The sequence below is a fragment of the Anopheles moucheti genome, chromosome 3 (genome assembly GCF_943734755.1).
Source record: "Anopheles moucheti chromosome 3, idAnoMoucSN_F20_07, whole genome shotgun sequence".
NCBI lineage: Eukaryota > Metazoa > Arthropoda > Insecta > Diptera > Culicidae > Anopheles > Anopheles moucheti.
In genome coordinates this window covers 41,479,996-41,502,075 of record NC_069141.1, presented here as the reverse complement: position 1 = coordinate 41,502,075, position 22,080 = coordinate 41,479,996, and the positions used below count along the sequence as shown (strand labels likewise).

The 22,080-nt window shown below is 40.7% G+C and overlaps 3 protein-coding genes across 6 annotated transcripts in view; 2 read left to right on the top strand and 1 right to left on the bottom strand.

Moving 5' to 3' along the window:
* The window catches only part of LOC128301634 (leucine-rich repeat and calponin homology domain-containing protein), a 28,838-nt gene extending 9,899 nt beyond the window's left edge, over window positions 1–18,939 (bottom strand). For 2 of the 3 annotated variants that reach the window (XM_053038213.1, XM_053038211.1), the window contains exons 1-2: window positions 18,912–18,939; window positions 17,972–18,388 (exon numbers count right to left, since the gene is read on the bottom strand). In XM_053038213.1, coding sequence (XP_052894173.1) covers window positions 17,972–18,227 — 256 coding nt within the window. In that variant the 5' untranslated portion in view covers window positions 18,228–18,388; window positions 18,912–18,939. Of the gene's footprint in view, window positions 1–17,971; window positions 18,389–18,794; window positions 18,815–18,911 lie in introns of those variants that run through there. The other variant, XM_053038212.1, reaches the window with a different exon arrangement.
* Window positions 1,079–2,804, top strand: LOC128301644 (uncharacterized). The gene is made up of 2 exons (XM_053038224.1): window positions 1,079–1,379; window positions 1,798–2,804. Exons 1-2 carry the CDS (start codon window positions 1,334–1,336, stop codon window positions 2,358–2,360), a joined length of 609 nt encoding a protein of 202 aa, XP_052894184.1. The 5' UTR covers window positions 1,079–1,333; the 3' UTR covers window positions 2,361–2,804.
* Window positions 18,940–19,443: 504 nt separating the features above from the next.
* LOC128301641 (protein MEMO1) lies at window positions 19,444–21,878 on the top strand. Of its 2 annotated transcripts, none has more exons than XM_053038222.1 (5): window positions 19,444–19,511; window positions 20,017–20,227; window positions 20,329–20,479; window positions 20,549–20,773; window positions 20,854–21,878. In XM_053038222.1, exons 2-5 carry the CDS (start codon window positions 20,173–20,175, stop codon window positions 21,308–21,310), a joined length of 888 nt encoding a protein of 295 aa, XP_052894182.1. In that variant the 5' UTR covers window positions 19,444–19,511; window positions 20,017–20,172; the 3' UTR covers window positions 21,311–21,878. The 2 variants fall into 2 exon arrangements, with proteins under 2 accessions (XP_052894182.1, XP_052894181.1); XM_053038221.1 differs by having other exon boundaries at window positions 19,472–19,835.
* The last annotated feature ends 202 nt before the right edge of the window (window positions 21,879–22,080 follow it).

Here is a 22,080-nt window from a genome sequence, read left to right as displayed (position 1 = left end):
ACTAAATTCATTCATAATTTAAAGAATCGTTGCGATTCACCATCACCAATTGACTTATTGGCCATAATTGCCAGAAGGTTGGTAAGGATGGATGTGGAATACAACGAATATGTAACCTATTTTTGTGTTGTAATCAGTATTTCCGATACATGAATGGAATAGATTCGATTTCCATTGAGTATGATCGTCACTTTCATCTCCTGTCAGATCAAACGATCACGATGCTAGAGGAGGAAGAGAGAGAGAGCGTAAAAGAGAAAGAATATCGATGCGTTGCAGTTTTCCCCGTTTCCTGTTTGCATTACCATTCCATGCCTCTGCAAGGTGAGGACAGTAACAGCACAGAGCTCGAGAAAACAAGCTCGATCTAGTTGCACTTCTTTCCCATCTTCGAAGCAATGCATCTCTTTCTGTTTCGCAGACATGCCTCTCCTTCCAGCATTCGAGTGCACTCGAGTTGAGAAGAACACGGCACAAAGCATAGTTTTTTTTCCTCTCCGGCAACTGGAGCATTAAAACATTATAGCATTTTATAGCAACACGGCGTAGTGTGCGTACGGGCGTCGAATAGGTCTTCGGCGTGTGAACCACAAGGGGACAGGAGCTTGGTATTAGTGCGGTCGCAACATCATCCATCTCGAGCGGCTAGCATGCGTGTTGTTCTGTCGTGCCGTGTTTCCTCTCGAATTCCATCCAAAATTCACAGCGTCAACACGGTTCACAGCGTTGTGAAGAATGTGAATACTGTGCAGCATAATATTTGCGATAAGTGATAACGTGCAGCTTCAAATTCAACCGTACACACTGCGACATATTTGTAATTGTGCTTGAACAAGAAAAAAAAACGCCGCATCCGATCACAGCAGGGAGAGACTCTGCTGCTGTTGGTTCCTTTTTGCGAGACACACCACCGTCAGAACTCATCAACGTGACGATGTTGCCCAAGAACGTTGCGAACCGAGCTGCGTCGTTGTAATCGTTCTACGTCCGTACGTCAATTATTTGATTTAAAAAACGTCCCGTGCATACAAATGTATGTTTCCGATTCCAACGCAAAGCTAGTTCAACTGTGAACGGGGTACCCGTGGTGCAATAAATCGCGTTCGCTAACGGCCTCCAAATAAGGTCCACAGTATAGTGCTAAAGCGCTGCTTCCTTTGCTCAGAAAAGTGGCAATAGACGTGTGTGCGCATGTGTGGCTTTATTCGGAAGACACCCAAAGTTCGATAAAACATTTAAATTGCCATCGTTAGGAAGTGTACCCATTGCAAGCAGGAACCATTCGAAGAGTTCGAAATATTGTAGAGTAAATAACATCCCACCGACGAGGACAATGAAGCTGCATCAACCTCAACAATTCCTAGCCCTGCTCGGAGGACGTAAGTATTTCTGTTTTCTTGTTTGTTATACCCCTCCTGAGCCATGGACAGAGGTCGTTCGGTGGCGTTGATTAGGTTATACCCCTGCCTGCTATGCTACCTGCCCCGGCACCGGGCTGTTTGTCTACGCTTCGCCGAGGAAAGAACACAGCCTCTCCGTGTGTGTTAGGATCACAGCAAACAACACGCACACAGACGGACTGGGTGTGATGATCGCCTTCTGGATCGCGATCATGTTATTCTTCTGTGCATTACGATACGCCTGAAACACCTTTTGTGGGAGAGCGACTGACGATTATGATCCTTTGTTTAGTGTGAAGATGCTCGGGGGAAACCACGAGAAGTTCAACAGAGCGCGCGAGCATACGACCTTTTTTTCTTTTTAACACAAAACCTGTTTTTTTTCTGTTGTCTTCAGTGACCCTGGTTCTCTGCATGGTTGATCGTATAACCGCCGCCAGCGGCGGACTTCTTGGGGGCGGTGGTGGTGGTGTCGGTGGTGGAAGTGGTGGCAGTGGTGGTGCTCGAGGATCGGGTATGTACAACTATGGCACCTACGGCGGAATGGGAGGAACGGGTAGCATCAGCGGTGGCGGGATGCGCCGAGGAGCTGGCGTGTACGGCCCGGTTGGCCTTGGAAATCCGCACGACGCACCGCGATATTTGCATTCTGGCCAGGACGGCACCGCAGCGACGAAGGGTCCCATGTCTGCTAAATCTGGCCACCATCGACTTTCGGCCTGGGGAATCATTACGATTGTTACATTTGTCATTCTGATCGGTGCTGGCGCGTACTGGGGCTTTATCTGCTACCCGTTCTTCTGCAAGAAGGAACGCAGCTACAACATGATGATGAACATGTCGTCGGCGACCACCGCCACACCGTCAACGCGATCGACCGAGTTCGAGAAACTCGATCACTGCTGCTCTAAATCGACCACCTCCACCCGCAGCAATGATACGGGAATTAGCAACATCTAAGGAAAGTTCCGACACTTATCGCCAGCATTCCTGCAATACATTTACATGACCACTGCAACACCGGATAGAAGTAATGGATCCTCTGTATATTCTTATGATTAGGCCATGATATAGCTTATACAACGGATAGCACAAGGAATAGCTCTTTTCGCCAACGAATCTTTTCGATTAGAATATGACACAAAACGAACGTGCTTATTGCTCTTACTACCGTGAATGACTATTTTCCAATGTCAAAAGAATTTCTTTTGAGTGACTGATTTTTCGTCATTTAGCAGCTTATTTTTCTCGTCGTGACAAATTTATAGTGATTGCATTTATCTACTTAGATATAACGATAACGAAGCATACACCTTCTACTACTAAAAGTGATAGCTTGCGGAACGGTAAAGTAGTACATTGAAAATATTAGCCGAATAGATAGAAAAAAAAAGTATTGAAAATAAAGACTTATAAGAAAATCATGCAATAAATATAATAACAAAACAAAATCTCCTGGTCTTTGTGTGCGCATTTAATTGTTGAATTGAGCAAAAATTGCATATTTAAACAGGTATTACAGTATTTTCGATTGCTTCTTAAATTTTATAGCATGCGGTTTTCAATTAAAAGCACGGTTTATCAACTGCATATCGTTGCAAAAGATTGTGTAAATTACTGTATCCAGTTGAATGTGACCAACTTTCCTTACATTGGAAAAAAGTTTTTGTATGTATTCAGTACACTGTTTGTCACAATTTCATTTGCGTCAGTGCCAATGATCAGTACCATCTTTTCGCAGATTGGAATGCGTAAACGCCGGAAGTTTTCAAACCCCACACCGTTTGTCATTGAATGTAAATTGGTTGGACTAGATGTGCAAACACACTTCCATATGAATTTCTGCAACAATAGAGTGCGTTTTATTGGCGAGAAGAAAGAAAGAGAGTGTGGAACCAAAAAAACTGTGTCAATTCTTCAGAGCATATGCGAGTAACTTAAATTTATGACTATCAGTGTATAAACTTTATAATATCACTGTTACTGCGGATTACTGCAACTGTGTAACTTAATGAGTGTGTTTTTGACCTGCATATCATCATCAATCAGCATTTACCTCGTTGCCGACTCTTTTCAAGCTAAAATGATTGAAAAATTATGATATCGTACTCGCAAAAATACAGTAAATTAAATGAATATTCCTTAGCTAATTGCCCTGAGCTATGGTTGCTACTGGAAATACTGCAGTACGACAAAACACTTTTTTTATTTTAATTTTTTGTTCGTCTAAATGTTTGTCTTGCTTCCTTACCATACCATTAGAATAATACTCATATTTCTGTTTCTTGCCATCGCACAACCACACTCTGAATAACTTCCTACAAATTGTCCCCGTTCAACTGCATCTTTCTACTAACGTTTATCCCCTAGGTATAAGGATTAGGGGGCACGGTAAATGCGACACTGCAGCACCGTGGGGTGGGTCAAGTTCAAGAAATTATTTTCTACTACGATAGCAGAACGTGCATCGAATATCCTTTCCCCTCGTGTTTGCTTTTTTGAACGAGTCAGGGGCACCGTCAAGATGAAACAACGAACCCTTCGTCCGAAACGCACCGACGTGCTGTGTGTGACTCTCATCCGAATCAACGGAAAAGTGGCACAGGTTCGCAACGTAATGGGCCACATGGCAAAGTACACACGATATTTAGTCTATCAACGATGGTTTCGGTACGTTCCATTTTACCCCAGCCGTAATTCGAGGGTCGCGAACGATCATCCGAACAACAGAACGTCCCGCTTCCAGGGCTTGTGTTCGCACGTTAGGGGAATGTTCCGCTTCGCCATCCTTCATTTTGGAATAATCAAGTGCAATAAGGTCGTATATAACAGGCAACAAAAGGTACGACAACGCCGTCTGGAGCTGACAGTATGGTGATGTAGTTGTTAAGTTTATAGCAACACATTATTTATGACAAACCTGGCGAAACAAGTATCAACGAATATAATGGTTGCCACACCAAAGCAATCATTTTAATATTCAGCCTGGTAGAAGTTAATTGGCAGATCTGCAATCAATTACTACATTCATAAACTAACTATTGAAAGTTCCACAATAGTTATAGTTCCAGTTTTATATAGACTGCAAAATTCTTTATTGTTGCATCTGAATTAAGCTAGGGTTCGAGGTGTCTCGAAGCATGCTTTGAAATCGAAACAATATTGCATTATTATTTATGCACGCTATTACCTCCTACATTTCTTATCAAGGGTAATCATGATGAAACTACCAAATTAACCCCTTGAATTGTTAATTACACTTGATTGCGTTTCTGACGCTCACATTCATCCCACAGCCCAAATGTAGGGTTATTATATGCAACAGCCAACCAACAAGACGCCTTTCACATGCAGTCCTATTAATATTAATTTATGAGCTTTCAAAACACGTACGATCGAGTAATCAACAAGGAGCAGCAACGCATTAAGCGTCTTTAACTTCAGTTTATCATGAAGAGTGTATTCTTTTCTTTTCTTCAAATAGTTCTCATAATTTCAAGCATAATTACCCCGAGGTTGTTGAATGGTATTGGAAGTTATATGGCTACGAAAGATAGAATTTCGCCGGTAAATCATATGTTTAGTTTCGATACTGCTATTAAACAATATTTTTGCTATCCCTGTTCTTTTTTAGTACAGCCTGTTGGAGTACAGGATTTTTCAACATTTCAAGTATTGTAGCAACCATAAAATTATGAGGAGAAAATCCAGCTGTGGAGTAATTTACAAATGTTTTTCATATTTTTTGAAGAATTTTACTAAAAAATCGAAAAAAATACCACAAATTGATCCTAACCACATAACAAATCAAACATATTACGAATAACTACTATTTTTTTCAATCAATGATTGTAGGTTTAGACATTGTTGATTTGAATTCTCATCATTTTGCAGATTCTGCTTCATTTCTAATTTCTTCAAGCTATCGTACCATTCTAGATGTTAATGAATCGTAAACAGATTGCACTCATAAGACCAAAGTATCAAAAAATACATCTTTGATTGATGGTGTTAAATAATTGTATTTCCTCTTCATAACCGTACGAAAAGTTACATAAACTGAGCAAATAGTACAGAATGTACAATTCAGATAAATTTTATAGCATTAGTGTGTGATGTCTGATGAATACAGACTCTAGATGATAAATTGTCTTGTATTGTAACATAAAAACATAAACAAATAAATAACATAACATTCCACGGCGTACCGCTAATTACGCCTCGTTATTGAACCATTCCTGTTGGTAATAAAAAAGGAAAATTGGACTATACATTTTTACTTGACTTGATATGTTACTCTATAAATAAATAAATAAATAAATAAGAAGTGCTCATTCCGTTAGTGGTAATGCAGGAATGACAAAGACCTTTTCCACAATTGGGCGATATTAGTATTTTTCAACAAATATAGAAAAATATAAAGTTCCTGTATATTCCCAAGGATTCCTGTTTTAGGTATTGAAATCATATAATTCTTTTAAACGGTACACATTTCGTACAAATGTTGAAACCTTATCTGCGTGGGTACTTAAAAGACGCAAGCTTGTGCTGAAGAAGTTCCGACTTTAAATTTTGTAAGGATTAGTTTATTAACCATAAACAAACAAATGATAAATAACCATCTTCATATGAAGTCTTCTTCATACAGCTTCAAATAAAAGAGCCAAAATAGTTCAAGGTACTGGATGTAGATCGTCGCGATAACATTATTCGATCACCATAACTAAGTCCGAAACTCAAAACCATACAAGAAAATCTAAATGAAGCAATTAATTAGAGCATTTGTAGATTACGATGTTTCCAATTTTCCTACTGCAGACAATTCTTCTAAACGAACGTATTTTGTACTGCCCTTCGCACACAACCTCTCATATATCAAACATCTCTATTAAATTTTCAAATTTAGTGCAACGCGCTACCTAATTAAGTATGATTGTTTACGATCTCTTCACAGTTTATATCGCTGGTATTTGATCGTGGGAATAGCAAGGAACACATTGCCGCATATGCCGCACATGGAACGCAATCCAATTCGGCTAGAATGTTGTATCCCTAGCTTTTGAGTCTATTTTCAAGTACGGTACGCTATATCTGGCATTCCAATTATTCTGTTTATCAAGTAAAGCACGTTTCAAAATTGGGAAATACTAAATCGTTTCAACTCACCAGCAATGTGTTCTACGCCCTGATTTTAATCTAGTGCTTATTCGTATTGAATCAACATAAAGCAATGTCATAAAATGTGTTAAAAGACATTATACAACAAATTAGTACTTGACGTGTTCAGCAGCAATAGTAACATTCGTTACATATGATCCGAAATCAGTTATAGGTTAATTTGAGCCAAGAATAACCACCAATGCTTGTCAAGAACCATTTTTACGGCGTGAAGGGACACCTACAACGGGCTAGTGGTAGCATATTTCGATACCACACCTGTAAACTATTTGATCGGAACTAATGTTTTCATCGTTATTTTTCTATTCACCTTCTATGCACGGTAAAAGAGCAAAGCAGGCTATCTAATCTGCCACCGCCAACGCGAACGGCCAACGCCTAGAAAGTATGCTCCAGACGAAACACTTTGCGTATAGCTACAAATTGTGTTTTGATTACGACAACACCCCTCCCACCCCGTACACTACTACACCTCTCCGGACACGTTCTCCCACACTACGGAATCGACAAAAACTGGAACGTGTGTGTGTGCTGGAGCATTCGTATCATGTTTGACTTGGCCGTTCCAGGCCAATGCACTTACGCCTACATCTGCGCATTAAAACATGCGTCCGAGCATGCTGCTGCTACCCCAAACTACACACTACAAGACACTGTGCTAGGCACCACAGATGCATCCACCAGCCGAAAGAAACTAACGCCGAATACAACGCCAATAGATGCCAAACAGCTAGGAAAAAGGTTTTTCCTCGCGGAAAGAAAGAAGGCCATCACGGAACGTTATACTGCTATAAATAAACCTTTTTCCTCGATTCACTAGGAAAATCACTTTCAAACACACACACATCCACAAATACATAACGTACAGTGAAACCACGAACATCATCCGGAGCGTTAAGCATTTTTGGGGAAATCTGCATCAACCAAGGCAAGTGTCAAGGGTTGGCTCGAAGCAATCCGATTTATTTCGGCATTGTCAAACGTTTCAAATGGAATTGGATGCTTTGGCATCGGCATCGTACCGATCATTCCCGGACAGCTGAAGGTCAATGCAGATATTGGGTTACACCGCACCATTTGGGCTTATACATTGTATCCACAAACATTTATTCGGTTATGTACATCAAGTTCGAATAACACAATCTCTTCACTGATTGTACTTCACTAATACTGATTGTTGTGTGCTCCGTATGTTTCACAAATGTCAAGAGTATCGAAGGGGGTATTAGTTAACAAAAGTGTTGTTGTGTAAAGCTCAATTTAGATGAAGTATTTGACGATTCTGGATGAAATTTGAACTAAAATAGCTCTTATTAATACATCAATAAAATGATAAAATAATAAAAATGCTCAATATTTCTTCTATTTTCAATTCATAAAGCCACACATTGACGAAATATTCGGATATTTTTAAACTTCTCATATTACAATCGATCGTTCCGTTCTTCCATCAATGCCACGCGATTGGGTAATGATTACAAAAAAGGTTACCCGAGAACAGGAAAGAACTGTTTTACAATCAAAGCACGATATGCTAACTGCATGCGGCCTTACAAACAGTCTGACACGTGCGCTTCCTTATGTATCAAACCCCCACATGCAGCGTCTGAATATTTACTTTAAAGAAATGGTTCGACTTTGGTGCATGCGCAACATCAAACCATAGTCGCCTTTATGTTCATGCTCTACGCATTTTGAAAAAATAAATTTCGTGAAAAGTGAACACATTATCTCAACAAAATGCTAGTAACTAAATGCAACATAGAGAATAATTACGAAATATCAAGCATATTAGCGAGACATCTAATAGATGCCTTAACATATAAGGAACAATAGCTTCCGGTGTGTAAAGCTTCTAGCGGTATTGTATCACACATTATTTGAACAAAACAAAAACGCTTTACCGTGTCTCCGTGCATTACCGGTGCACAGCAAGGAAATGAGAGACATAATGTAATAACTTGGTCGAGATGGTTTCGCTGTGCTGCAGTGCACATTGACAACATGACAGCAGTTTGGTGCAAAACCCCAGACGATGTCGCGCCGGTTACAGCTCCACGTGGGGCCGCACCCTTTTTGGTCGCCATACCTTGGGTTGAACATTTTACCGGAAATATTCATATCATTCCTACCCGGGTGCTTTAGCTGTGCCAATGAACCACACGGCCATTGGCACCACCATTCTGCCTGCTTGTCGGTCGGGGACTTTTGTCTGCCATCCTACGCTTCCCTCACACACCAGAACCATGCATTACTTTGCATCCTTTTGCGTATTTCTATTGTGTTGTCTGAACTGAAGGCAAACGGAACAACTCCTTTGTAAAGCTTTCCTACACAGACCGTTACGTCTGTACGGTTTGGCGTGGATACCGCTTCGTTATTTTTATATTTTTTATATGCATTGCATCGTTTTATGCCTCAATCGTTCTATTCTATATATGTTTCATAATTTCTGCACACAATAATAAAGAGAACACATTTTCTATAAATGGTAGACATTGAACATTGTGGTTGTTACACCCGGTGGTTAACTCTGCAGAGGAATTAATAAACTAAAACCTTTTCTTTTCATCCCCATTCGTGCACGCTCTACATTTTCTCTCTCGGATTATTGGTTTTTAATTATTTTCCACCTCTTTGCTGTATCTAATCCAGTTCATCCGACTATGTTGTTTTCGTCCGATTCGACATCCTATGATATTGAACAACAATAGAAAGTAATTGGCATCATCCGACGCAGGCACGACTTGTCTGCGTTATCTTTGCATATTGTTATTTCCATATGTACTTCCCTTCTCTTTCATCTTGCATTGTTCATCTGCTTTCATTCAGCACGCTTTCGGAAGATAATCCCTTTAGCTTCCGTGTAGTAACGGAAATACGACTTCTTTTTTTCGACTTTCCATAGATATTCTCACACTTACCCAAAAAATCGATTAATTTGACCAGTTCCAATCAAAAGTAATTTCCGTTATCGATTAGCTTACCTGAAAAAAAATTAAAAAAACACGTTGCGTTAGCAAGATACACAAATAGATTAGGTATTGGCAAATATCATTTGGCAAATATTATTTATGAAAAAAAAATAATGTGAGATGTTATGTACAATTGCACCTAAAATATTGGTTTAATTTATTTCTTATTTATTTATTAAAAAGATATCCACGTATTCCAAACAATTATAAATGTGTAAGCTCGAGAGCTAATACTTTAATAATTCAATAATTCTTATCAGGGCAAATGGGACTATTGTTTTGCCTATTTACCTTTAGAATCATATACATAGGAACGCCTCAATATGAATGATTTTGTGTTTTTGATAACCGTATAACCGTTTGATAAGTTTTATTTATTGTTTTTAAAGTGAACCATACGGTATATAAAGCTATTCAATACATAATAAATGTGTAAAGAGAAGCTTCTCTAAGTGAAACACAGTGACAGTAGTAGATCCGTCACTTTAAAAACGGCAATTACGAAATTAACCATAGCCTTCGTATTTGGGAAGTTGAAAGCGTCCAAATACAATGGACTGGTGGGACCAGCTTGGTATATGATGAATGATGATGATAAATGTGTAATGTAGCTCTTCTGGCTACATAATTTTTTATTACACTATTGGAAAATCGCCTCATTTAATGGTATATGGTTCAATTCAATGCCACAACCCATATGAAGCAGTAGTTCAAATAATATGAGAAGATGGAAAATTACCAGATTGTATAAATCCTACAACAGATGAAGGAAATTTTCGATAATAATATCGGGATTAAATTCCAAGTTATCCAATACTGGATATAAATTTACCATAATGTACCTTTGATTACAGGCCAAATAAAAAAAAACAACTTTATTTAGAAATCATCTAATATTTAAGAAGAATCTTCTTTGTAATCTTCTTCGTAATGGCTAGAACTTACGTTTCACACCATAACAATTCTGACATGATGAAAACTAATGTTCATTCTACGAAAAACATATGCAAACACTCGTTCGAGTTGTTTATTTGCTAATGCGGAATCACACTTCAACATTCCTTCAACCACTCATGGCTATGGAGACGCCATCCGGTAGCGAAAGAACGAAATATTACACCTACAATAGCTGATGTGAGCAGAAATGAGCGACAGGCATAGCGGACGACTATCATCAAAGCATGTTTTCTTTCCTCGTATTCGGATGTTTGGCCGGAACGTGCCATTTCAGCACGAGAATGGTTTATTGTGCATTCCACGACTGTGCGCGAGATTTGATCTGCATCCTGGAGTAAATGAAATGACTTTTTTAACCTTCCACAGTTAAACAGGGGTTTTACGGCAACGTACGGCATGCAACATAGAGCAATATTTTATTTCATGCCTTCAATGTGACAATATTGAGTTGTATTATCCTTCTATAAAAAATAAAAAAAAAACAATTTTCCTGTTACAAACTGAACTTTAGAAAAGCAGATGTTCGTTTAGGTCTGTATAAGGTAAAAAGAATAAAATGCATTCATCGTCACGCGTTTTATTAGCAATGCGGCGTGCCCGTTCCACATGAATATAAAAAAAGATAATAATAACGTGTTTATTTATATCTTGCTCTACGCACGCTGCAACTTCTTGCGTTGGGTGACAGTTGCATACGAACATGCATCATAAGCAATGAGTCATTACTATTGCCACTTTGCTCAACCACATGCACACTATCTCAACCATAAAACTGTATTTTCCGACCAGATGTAGTATCTGCGTAAAGGGAAAATTCCAAAATAAACATTGCGATGATGAAATATCGATTTCACTACAACAATACGTGTCGATCGCACCGGCAGCTTATCTAATGTCCTCTAATTTATCTCGCAAACTATATTGCCCATGCGCCAACATGCTTTTGTATGCGTCACTACACCACAACAGAGATTAAAGAATGGTAATGTTAGAGAGTGCATATTAACGATTTGCAATGTCCAATTGTGGAAACGTTTAAATGACGCACAGCAATAGAAGAAAAAAGTCTCTTGACATATGAATATAAATTTCCTCTCCACAGAATAGGCCACTATCAGTTTCGGTGATCGGTCATACTCAAGTACCATATTTAAATATCCGATGAGATCATATGCCGGTTTTAGTGTTCAACGCACGTCTCCAGTGAAACTCTGTTACAAAACCTTCGCTCCCTTCAACGTTGGCGACAGTTAAGGGCCTTCGTGCGTTCGTTGTTCGCGTGCAGAATCAATGTCAAGTACGAGAGCGTTCATTTAGGAGAGACCATGGAAACATTCGTACGACCATGTGCCATAAGTCACAACGAGATCAAGTTGAGAGCAGCATTAATCAAGTGACGAAACAGATAGTGAGGGCACTGGTGTACTCATGGAATCCTGCATGTTCGGTCAGATACTTAGTACAAGAGATCTAAGATCTAATTAGAAAAAAACTACTAAAATCTCTACAATATCCTCATACTTCGGCCAACAACATCGTGCAGGACAACGTATCAATTGAATTGAGAACAATCTAAGCTGTCAAAAAACATACTAACGAAAATTACCATCCAATCCCTATAAACCAACATACCATTTGAACAACGGTGTAAATGTTTAATTACCGTGTGGCGCCAATCTTTCTTCATTTCGTTTCCTTTTTTCCCAATTCCAAAAGACCAGTTTCAGTCGTGCGATGCAAGCGTTACTCAGCGCAAGCGTAACCACACGCGCGCCTTTTCTCCACTTCATTGCCACCCTCGTGTTTCAGCGATCATTCGATACAAGATCGTTTGTGAATGGAACTACACAATCCAAACAACGTACGTATCTCGCCTGTACTACACCGTGCACACACACACTTGGTGCTGGCCTCACCAGCAATACTATAACGCTGGATGTACGCCTTTCGAGCACGCCATCCAACATACGCTAGTCTTCGTTGCGAGTGTAAACACAACATACGCGAAATGTTGTCTCTCGTAAGCGTGATTTTTGCGGCCATGAAAAAAATATGCGAAACGATCAGCAAAACACACCACTCTCGATACCGAAGCGATGATTCATGGTCGGATATAAAACGGAAATTGGACGGCGAAACATATGTGGCAAGCGACACAATCCCTCCGTCGTGTTATTGCTCCGTTGCTCATGGGTTTGGTGTGACGAGAAATGCAAATATTGATCTTAGCCAGTGTTGAAGTGATTACTTCCATACTTTTAGCCATAGGTAAACAAGAAGCTGACAACTAAAACCAAGATTTTTTGTCATTATCGAGTGATAAAATTCGCGTAATCATATAGACTGCAGAGGTAAACAAAACTATAACAACAACCAGTTCGATGGTGTTTCCGCTAACTGCGAATTTCTTCATCATTTGAAGAAAATTGAAAGTAAACTCTTAAACAAAAAATACACATACCAACTACTCCATCTCTACTCCATCGAGCGCAATCATGCGCATAATAAATCCCGCAGCCTAAGCTCCCCTCATCACAACCCCCCGCCCCATCCCGGTCCAATCGAATCTAGGGCCCCGACCACGATCGACCGTAGGAGCTTACACCCGTCGGGATAGACGGATCTATTTCTGATTTTAACCGTACACAACCTACTCACTCCGCCACTAGCCGCAACGCACCGGTGGCGCACGGTTCGATGCAACTGAATAGGTTTTTATTGCTCAATTAGTCGTAACAAAATTGTGGTTTGGCGAAAGAGAGTGAAAAATTTCGGTTACCGTTAGCACCGGACGTTCCTCGGACCTCGGACGAATATTTGAGTAACGTTTTTATTTCCTGTTTTCGAAACTAACCAACCACACACAACCGGCGTTGAAAAATGCATGATCTTAGATCGATCAGTGATGCACCGAAATGTAAAGTTTTCCCTGTTATTGCAATCAATATCGCACAAGGAAGCCCCGAACTGTTTGTGCGTCTGCGCATGTGATCCAACGGAAAAAGCAGAATATTTCCGATACATAAATCATCAAGTACCACCACGCCACTTAAACACATTTGCGTGCGTGCAATGAGCGGCTTGAAGCGCTTGAGAGCTTATTAATCTTCCATTATGGTATATTAGTGGGTTATAATACTTTTCGAAATTGACTCTATAAAATTGCCACACAATCCTAGCGCAGGCTTGGCGAGGCGCCACATCTTAATTGAGCAATTTTGTTTTCCCTTCTCGAGCCGTGGGCCGAAAAAAAAAATGGTCGAAATCAATTTCGAACTCACCGAGCACGGTGGAAAATTTCAAATGATTAGTTTTGGCGTACGGAATGCCGAATACGTCTTGAAAACCACCTTCAAATACCTTTGGAAATCACTCGTCATCTCCCATCGCCATGGGACGGCATTGGTGCCGCCCAGAACGCACCAGGCGAAGGTAACGAGAATCAAACGCTCCTGACAGTAAATTATCGCCTGGAAAAGTAAACATTCCGTATGTACTAAGCGTATGTGCAGTGACACTCAGCGCACATCGGACTCTAGCGCAGCACGAACTGCTTGCCTTATTTAAGACGAACGCTACACGTACGCTGCTGATGATGGCTTATCTACTGAAATGTTGCTTCGTGCAACACTCCGAAAGGTTGTAAAACAACGCGATCAGCGATCAGTGTATCATTTTACCACCCTTACCCCACTTTCATAACACTAAAACAGAAATCTCACGCATAGTCGAGTTAGAGCAATTTTGCACTTGTCTAGTGATATTGGAATTTCACCAATTCGTTTATTGTCCGACCGGATTTTTATGATGGTGTTTTGTTGGTCACTTTCCACAACAATTGGATCACGATCGGCTTTTATTGAAATCTGGTTTTTGCACATTGCTTTTATGATTTTTAATTATGCTGCTTATCCTAACACATCAACCATTTCGTGCGATCTTCGAAAGCTTAGAAAGCGATCATCTCGAAAGCGTGCTTATGACACTGGTTAGCATCATAAGTCAAAATTTTGAATATTTTAATGTTTTTTCTATTTTTGCACGTAACCTTTTGTTCCTTGATCTTGTGTATCGTTAAAATGATTATTCGCTATGACGTCGTTAATTATTCATTTTGCGTCATAATCCTACATACAATAACATGAATCGAAGCGATCAGCGGTTTAAGGAATCCTTGCTACTGCTTATGACCACGAAACGGTTGTAGCACCAGATAGCTAAGAAAGTGAACAAGAGGTGTATCAAACATATAATTGCACCACGGTTAAAACACGCTACAAAATAATCTATTGAATATATCCTTTTGAATTTTTGAGTAGAAATGGTTTAGAATGCGAAAAGAGTTTGTGCAAACTTGTGTAAAATTGACTCAACGCTAGATACTAATGAAGTCTCATTGTCTCATCATGGATCCGGGACTACTGTTCTTCACCGCCAAGGACAAATTCGATGTCCAGAGGAATTCGACTAACAGAAACATGCTAAGTTTGCCAAGAAGAACATGATTCGGCAAGCGAGCTGCTCAAGTGCTCAAACAAAGTAGTGCGCATCCGTTAGTTCGTTACTGCCGACACTGTAAACGGGAATATTTACTTTAAGGAGTGTCTACAGAAGCGTCTGTTTCCTCTGTAGAAACAACACGAGGGCTCTACGATCTGCTGGTATGATTTAGATTCATATTACACTATTCCAATCATTTCCTAGAGTGATACGAAGCCAACTTCTTGCTCACTTTCTTACCAAAGGACCTGAACCTGCCGAACGAACGCTCCACCATCAGAAAATATTAGGTTATTATGAAGCAGACTCTAGTGTAGCATTCCAAACAGGAAACATCTTAAGCAGTCTTGTAGGAAAAGCGAAAAAAGTGCAAACTGAAGATGTTGTATGTTGAAGTGGGTAAACGCAAAGTGTGTGCAAACGGTATATGAAATAATGAAATGAATGAAAGGTAATGAAATAAATGAAAAATAAGTCAATAGCTTACCTAAAGGTTCTATAATATTGCAATTGAAATACTTAGTTTAGTTTAACATTTACATTTAAATGAAATTTGAAAAGGATCGGTCGACTAGTAAGTTTTGTACAGCGTTTTTAACCTCTGGTGTAATTTAATGTGAGACACCCTTTATGTTGCCACCAACATCGATCGATTTAGTTGAAATATCTCACATTTTCAGAAACCGTCAAAGTTAACTTCCGCTTTAAATATCTCGCAAAAAAGACGCAACAGAAAAGAGTTCTTAACATGCCATGTGGCGAAACTCAAACAGACGCCACACTTTCGATGGGGTTGGGGCCACACTATCATCAAGCACAACAGTTTTCGCCTTTCCATCCGAAGGCTACCACATCGGTGATGTCATTTATAAATTTAACAGTAGTTCTGTGGCCTGCATCAAACAGCATTGAGGTTGAAATGGTACAGTTACGTCTAGCTTTCTTAAGCGCTCCTGTATAGATAGTGCCGCTACAGATGTGAATTATTTCACTTTAAACATAGTCCGCATTATTATGACCACAATTCGTTAGCGGTTTCGACATCTGGAGCACTACATCTGAGCAACTTCAAAGGCAACAACTTCCCATGCAGTCGCCTTTAATTTTATTGCAATAAAAAGTAATCGCGTTTAATAATAAAACCGAGTATATATGTATATTGTTTATAAAGTGACAAAACGTTAGTATATGTTTGCTGACGTTCTTGCGCTACAATCGACATCAACCTGCATAATTCTACTTCACTACACATGCGAAAACAAAGTGTGTAAATGGTTTTGCGACCCGTTCGTGTGCGATAAGCACGGAGCATTGATAATACGAGCGAGAATGCCATGTGCGCCACACAGTCCAAGTGCTTGGTGTTATGGTTAATGAATGTGTTTGCTCAAAGTGGAAGGGTCGAAGCAAAAAAAACCTTCTTAGAAAGCCCTTATGGATCGTTCATTACTGTTTAAATGCAACCGTAGTGCGATCCATTGCCGTTCGAGTGCTTCCAAAGTCACCCTACCGCCGTGCGCCTGTGTTTTCTCTGGATTTGTTTTGCATTTCACTTATTAAAGCCATCAACACTTGAAAAGTCTGTTTTGCTTCAACTGCGCCGTAGTGCCTTCCATCAATCTCTCGATGTGTTTTATGTGCTTTCAACCTTTAATGAGCCACGAAAAATTATGAAAGTACATTGGACACAACCACGCACAGTTCGCACGTATTTTTCAGCGACGAAGCTGGTAGATTGATCTTCTAGGTCACCTTGTTTGGTGTCCAAAAAACAAAGAAACCAACAAAAAAAACTCCTCATCATCCGATCCGACCGTTAATGGCCACATACGGATGGTTGACCCTTCGGCAAACCGTGGGGCGGTGTGCGTGTAGCATAATTTGCGCACCAATGGCAAGCCACAAAATTATTATCCTCGAGCAATTTCGGCCCGGTGGCACACCACGCTAGGGTTAAGTGCAGACGAGACTGAGCAAAACAAGAAACGAGAGGGAAACGAAAAAAACGCACATACAAAAACACCCATTTCATACTTCTTATTTCATTCACCGACCAAACCGTGTCCCACAAGAAAAGCTGGGCAGGCAGGAGGTCGTACCAATAAGCATGCCGGTGTGTGCTGCAAGAGCGCTCCTTGGTCTTGGCTGAGAGCTGTTTACGTAAGCTAGACTACCTCATTTTGTATGTCCTCATTTTTTTTCAAATAAGAAAAAACCTGCCGTAACGGATACAGCAGCACCCCCGGTACACTAGCCGAGGAAAAGCCAATTTTTCACAGGTATTGATTTTACTCTTTCGAATTTTCGTTTCCAAACCCGTGGCACTGTTTTTCTTCGAGGGTGAGTTTCGGTTTTACGCAGATGGCATGCAAATCTGCTTTAAAGGGAAATATAAAACCATCTGCAAAGAGCATGTTAAGTATTTCGCAGCTCGATCGAATAAATTCGTTTTCTTCTGTGGTTCCAACGATATGTGTGCGAATGACAATTACACTGATAAACCCTCGAGGTATCAATATTTCGTCTCTGCTTACGGTACAAAGGTACATCATTAAACGCTTTTCATTAACAAAAACATCATAGAAATAGAATGAAAAAATATGAAGCATATTGAAGTTCGTTCCTCATTGTTAATTTCTTCGATTTGTTTGTCTATGTTGAATTCTTATGTGTTTCAAGACCTGCTTTCGTCCGCCAGTCTGGCGACACGCCGGTGTACTTGCTCTGCTGGGGTTGGTGGGATTTGCGGGAATAATTTATTTTTAACGATTTTGTCGTTGCTTCTAATTGCAAAGTGTGCTGCCATTTTTCGCGCACGGGAATAAATGCTTTCGTGTACCACATCGATTCTGTCGTAGCGGTACACATGTCGGATATGAAAAAGGAGTCAGCCCCATTCTGATTATGCAAATTGTACGAGCAATTGCGAAGTGTTGTAAGCTACAAGTACGGGTCTCTCACCTGCTATAACCGTGTCGCTGAGGTTATACTTTCCAGCCGCCTTCGGAAAGTCCTTTAGCTTGCGGCCGCTCAGCTTTAGCTCCCCGCTAAGATGCGCATCCTCCAGAATGCGCTCTAGCGAGCGGGTCAGCTGGCTTTGCAAGTGACCACCGGTTCCCCCGCCGACACCGTTCATTCCCACCAGTGGCAATGGCTGTGCCTGACCCGAATACAAGACGGTTGACTGGGACGCTTTCAGACAGGCAGCAACAGCCATAGTATTGCGGCACTCCTATCAACACTGGAAGCACTCGAGTTGCGTCTGTCCATCAGCGATTACGATTTCCTCACACGGAATCGTGCCGGAGATATATAGACCGTTCAACCAACGCAAACGACCACTTGCGGCTATACACACTTTTACACACTTTTCGCCTTCTGTGAAAAGGAAATCATTTTACTAACGGTGGCGAACAGCGTTTACAAAAAACGGCCCTATTTTCTCCCTTCTAGAGCATCGAACGACATGCACCTGGTACACCGCCACCGCGCAAGATGGAAATAAGAAAAGCGAGAAAACTGTGAACACCGATCAATCGACGTTGCTACGGCAACGCTGAAACCGACATTTCGACACCAGCACAACCTTCCCCCCAGGGAACCCGGAATCCCGGATCAAGGAAAACCCATCAACAACCCGCACACACACTCCTCACGTCCCTTTTTCCGTTAAACACACACGCACACTGCTCTAATCGATGCAGCTAGAACCGAATTTTGTGGTACCCCTTTATCACGCACTCCGGACAAACGATCACAAAAGCAACGGTGAAGAAACAACAACCGAAAGCCGGACGATTGCGTATTTTTCTGCCGGCGGTGCACTACAATTCACGCTGATGCGATTGTCATCGATTTATCGCTCTTCTTTGCGGCCATGCTTAGACAGAATGGATGCTACCATTGCACAAAACCAGCGACGGACCACACCAACCAGTCTCTCCGACTCGAGATGAGAAAATGAAGCAACACACACACCCGCACGGCCCCTGCCTCGCTCCTTCCTCCTTGCTTTCACACCCCCTCTAAATGCTCAACACTCCTGCTAGCGAACCCGTAAGCGAGCGTCAAATGAGAATTTGGAGATTTGGATCGAGAGCAGCGCCGAAGCAATCAACCTCCGACTATAAACAACGCTCCGTTGTGACAGCGCCGAGGCAGTGTTCTAATCGGCGCACTTTATGTCAAAATATCAATCGATAAGTTTTCGTACTCCAAACGATATCGTGCTTGAAGAGAAGGTAAAAGAGCACTGATTTCATTAAAAGTTGACAATTAATCTGTCGAAAATGAGGCTGGCTAAACGCAATTATTTCCTGCTTTGTTAGTGAAAAACCATTCTCATTTCAGTTGTTTTTGTTGTCAATTATTGTTTTACACACACACACACACACACACACACCAGAGCAGCACTTCTGACATTCGGTGAACCAAAAACAAACAGATTCAGTGTGAAATAGTCAGAGTTGCATGCCTTTTTCTGGACCAATTTCTTGCAAAGGTTAAAATTCTGATTATTATTCGGAATGTTCAGGCAAAGCTAGTGCCAGCAGCTTCGAAGAGTACATTTTAGAGCTGTAAAACCAAAAGTGCAAATACAAAGTTACATTAACATCACCCAGCCTCATCCTTAACGCCAATCATCTGTTGCCTCCCCCCCCTTTGCTTTGTTTGCCACTGCAGAGAAGGAGAACAGACAGTTTTACAAGGGCTTTCAGAAAAGTTTCATTAAGAAAACTGAAATACGTAATCAAAAGTTGCATTATAACACAGCAATTAGCCGGAGTCTTTTAATTGTTAGTAGTTCCAACATTCTAGCCTAAAGGTAAACAAACCCCTTCTTACTTTGGATAGTTGGAATGGAAACTTCTCCTTCTGAGGAATGGAAACTTCTCCTCGTTTTTTTGTCATAAATTCTACTTTTGAGGTTTGTTAACTTTAACTAACTTATAATTTACTTATCTTTGTGGTACGTTTTCTTTCCCTCCTTAAAATCATAACTCCAGTGTATTGGAAGACATCTATGATCTGCAGCTAAATCATTCGTCTGCTTTATTGTAACCAGACACTTTCACTTCATCGAGAAAGTGAGCTTCAAGACAAGCGGGGCGTTGTGATATTCTACGCAAAGCGACGAACAGTCCGTCTTCAACTCTCTCGAAATGCCAAATATGTATCGTGAGGCGACGCATGCTGGTAGCTGGTATACGGTTTCAGGTAACTACCTATCTTTTAGTTCAGAATTTACATCTTGCACAATCTTAATCTTATTTTGATTATCCACCATGCCAATTATTCATATTTACTTTTGTTCATAGGAGCGGAATTAAACCGCCAGCTTAATGGTTGGTTGAACGATGCAGATCTAACGTTTGGTCCCGCCCGTGCCATTATCGCTCCGCACGCCGGATACCGTTATTGCGGTGCCTGTGGTGCTTGGGCTTATCGACAGATTAGTCCCGCCGTGGTGTAAGTGCATTACCACCCACCATTTGCACGCAAAACTATTTGGCTCTATTGATCTGCATTTGTTTTCAGGAAACGTGTGTTCATTTTGGGCCCTTCGCATCATGTGCGATTGTCCCGATGCGCTCTATCGGCCGCTCAATACTGCCGTACGCCTTTGTACGATCTGAAGGTGGATCAAGAAATCAACAAACAGCTAGAAGCTACCGGCCATTTCAAGTGGATGGACCAAAAAACGGACGAAGATGAGCACAGTATCGAAATGCATCTTCCGTATGTGGCAAAGGTGATGGAAGAGTAAGCAATCGCACCAGTTCCACCATCATCCATTGTTGGTAGCTAGTTTTACGCGTCCCATTTATCATTTCTCATTTTAGGTACAGCGATCAGTTTACTATCGTCCCGGTGATGGTCGGATCAATTAGCAACGAATGGGAGGAAACATATGGAAAAATATTTGCACCATACCTTGCAGATCCTCAGAATCTGTTCGTCATTTCGTCCGATTTTTGTCACTGGGGCCAACGGTTTCGTTACACGTATTACGAGGAAGGGTCCGGTCCCATCTACAAATGGATCGAAACGCTGGATAAGATGGGCATGGATTTGATAGAAACCCTCAAAGCAGACAGCTTTAGTGAATACCTGCGCAAGTACAACAATACGATTTGCGGACGTCATCCGATCGGTGTACTGATGCAATCCGTCGAAGAACTGAAACGCCGTGGTCACCGGATGAGCTTCAAATTCCTCAAATATGACCAAAGCAATCAGTGCTGTGATAAGAAAGACTCCAGCGTAAGCTACGCCTCCGGTTCGCTGATATTTGAGTGAGCCGCTTACAATCATCTCGTATCGTAAAGGCGATGAATGAACGTGCTAATCCCTCGAGTGCGTTTCACTGCTTCTTATGTGTCACATGTGCCACGGTAATGCAATATGAATTCGCTACCTGTTCGGCCACAATGCACGTTTCATTCGATTTTTTGAGTGTGTTTTTTCTCTTTTGAATTCGTTTTATAGCACTATAAATGGCATACTTTCATTTGTTTCTCATTTAAAATTGTAATGTTAAGCTACATGATTTTATTGATAAAGAAAACGAACAAAATATGTTTCATCGCTAAATTTGGAACCCGAAAATGTATTGAGATTCGCTGTTAGCGAAATTTCATTTTGTGCACTTCACTGTGCAATTCAAACTAATTTACACAAAAGGAAGGGAGTACTGATTTCTATGCTTTAAAGGTCATCAGGATTACGAGAAAAAATTATGCAAAGGTAAAAATTAACCGTTAAAAGGGGTAGCTTAAGTTCTGATGAAATGCAATTTTTACTACAATATTGTCCTGCAATTGCTATGTAGCGTTTAACAACAAAGTATGAAATAAAAATGTGTCTAATCCCATGAAGTGCAGCACTTATTTTCATCGAGATAGTATAAAAACCGATTTTCATTCGCATCGATTCGATTACAGTTACGCATTCGATTTACAGTTACCTGTAAGATCCTCTAGCAGGTAGTATGGTAATAAAGGACGAGAAAGACAGATTCATTTAATGGAAGGTATTAACCATTCCAAGTTGGCCAAGTGGCCAATTGA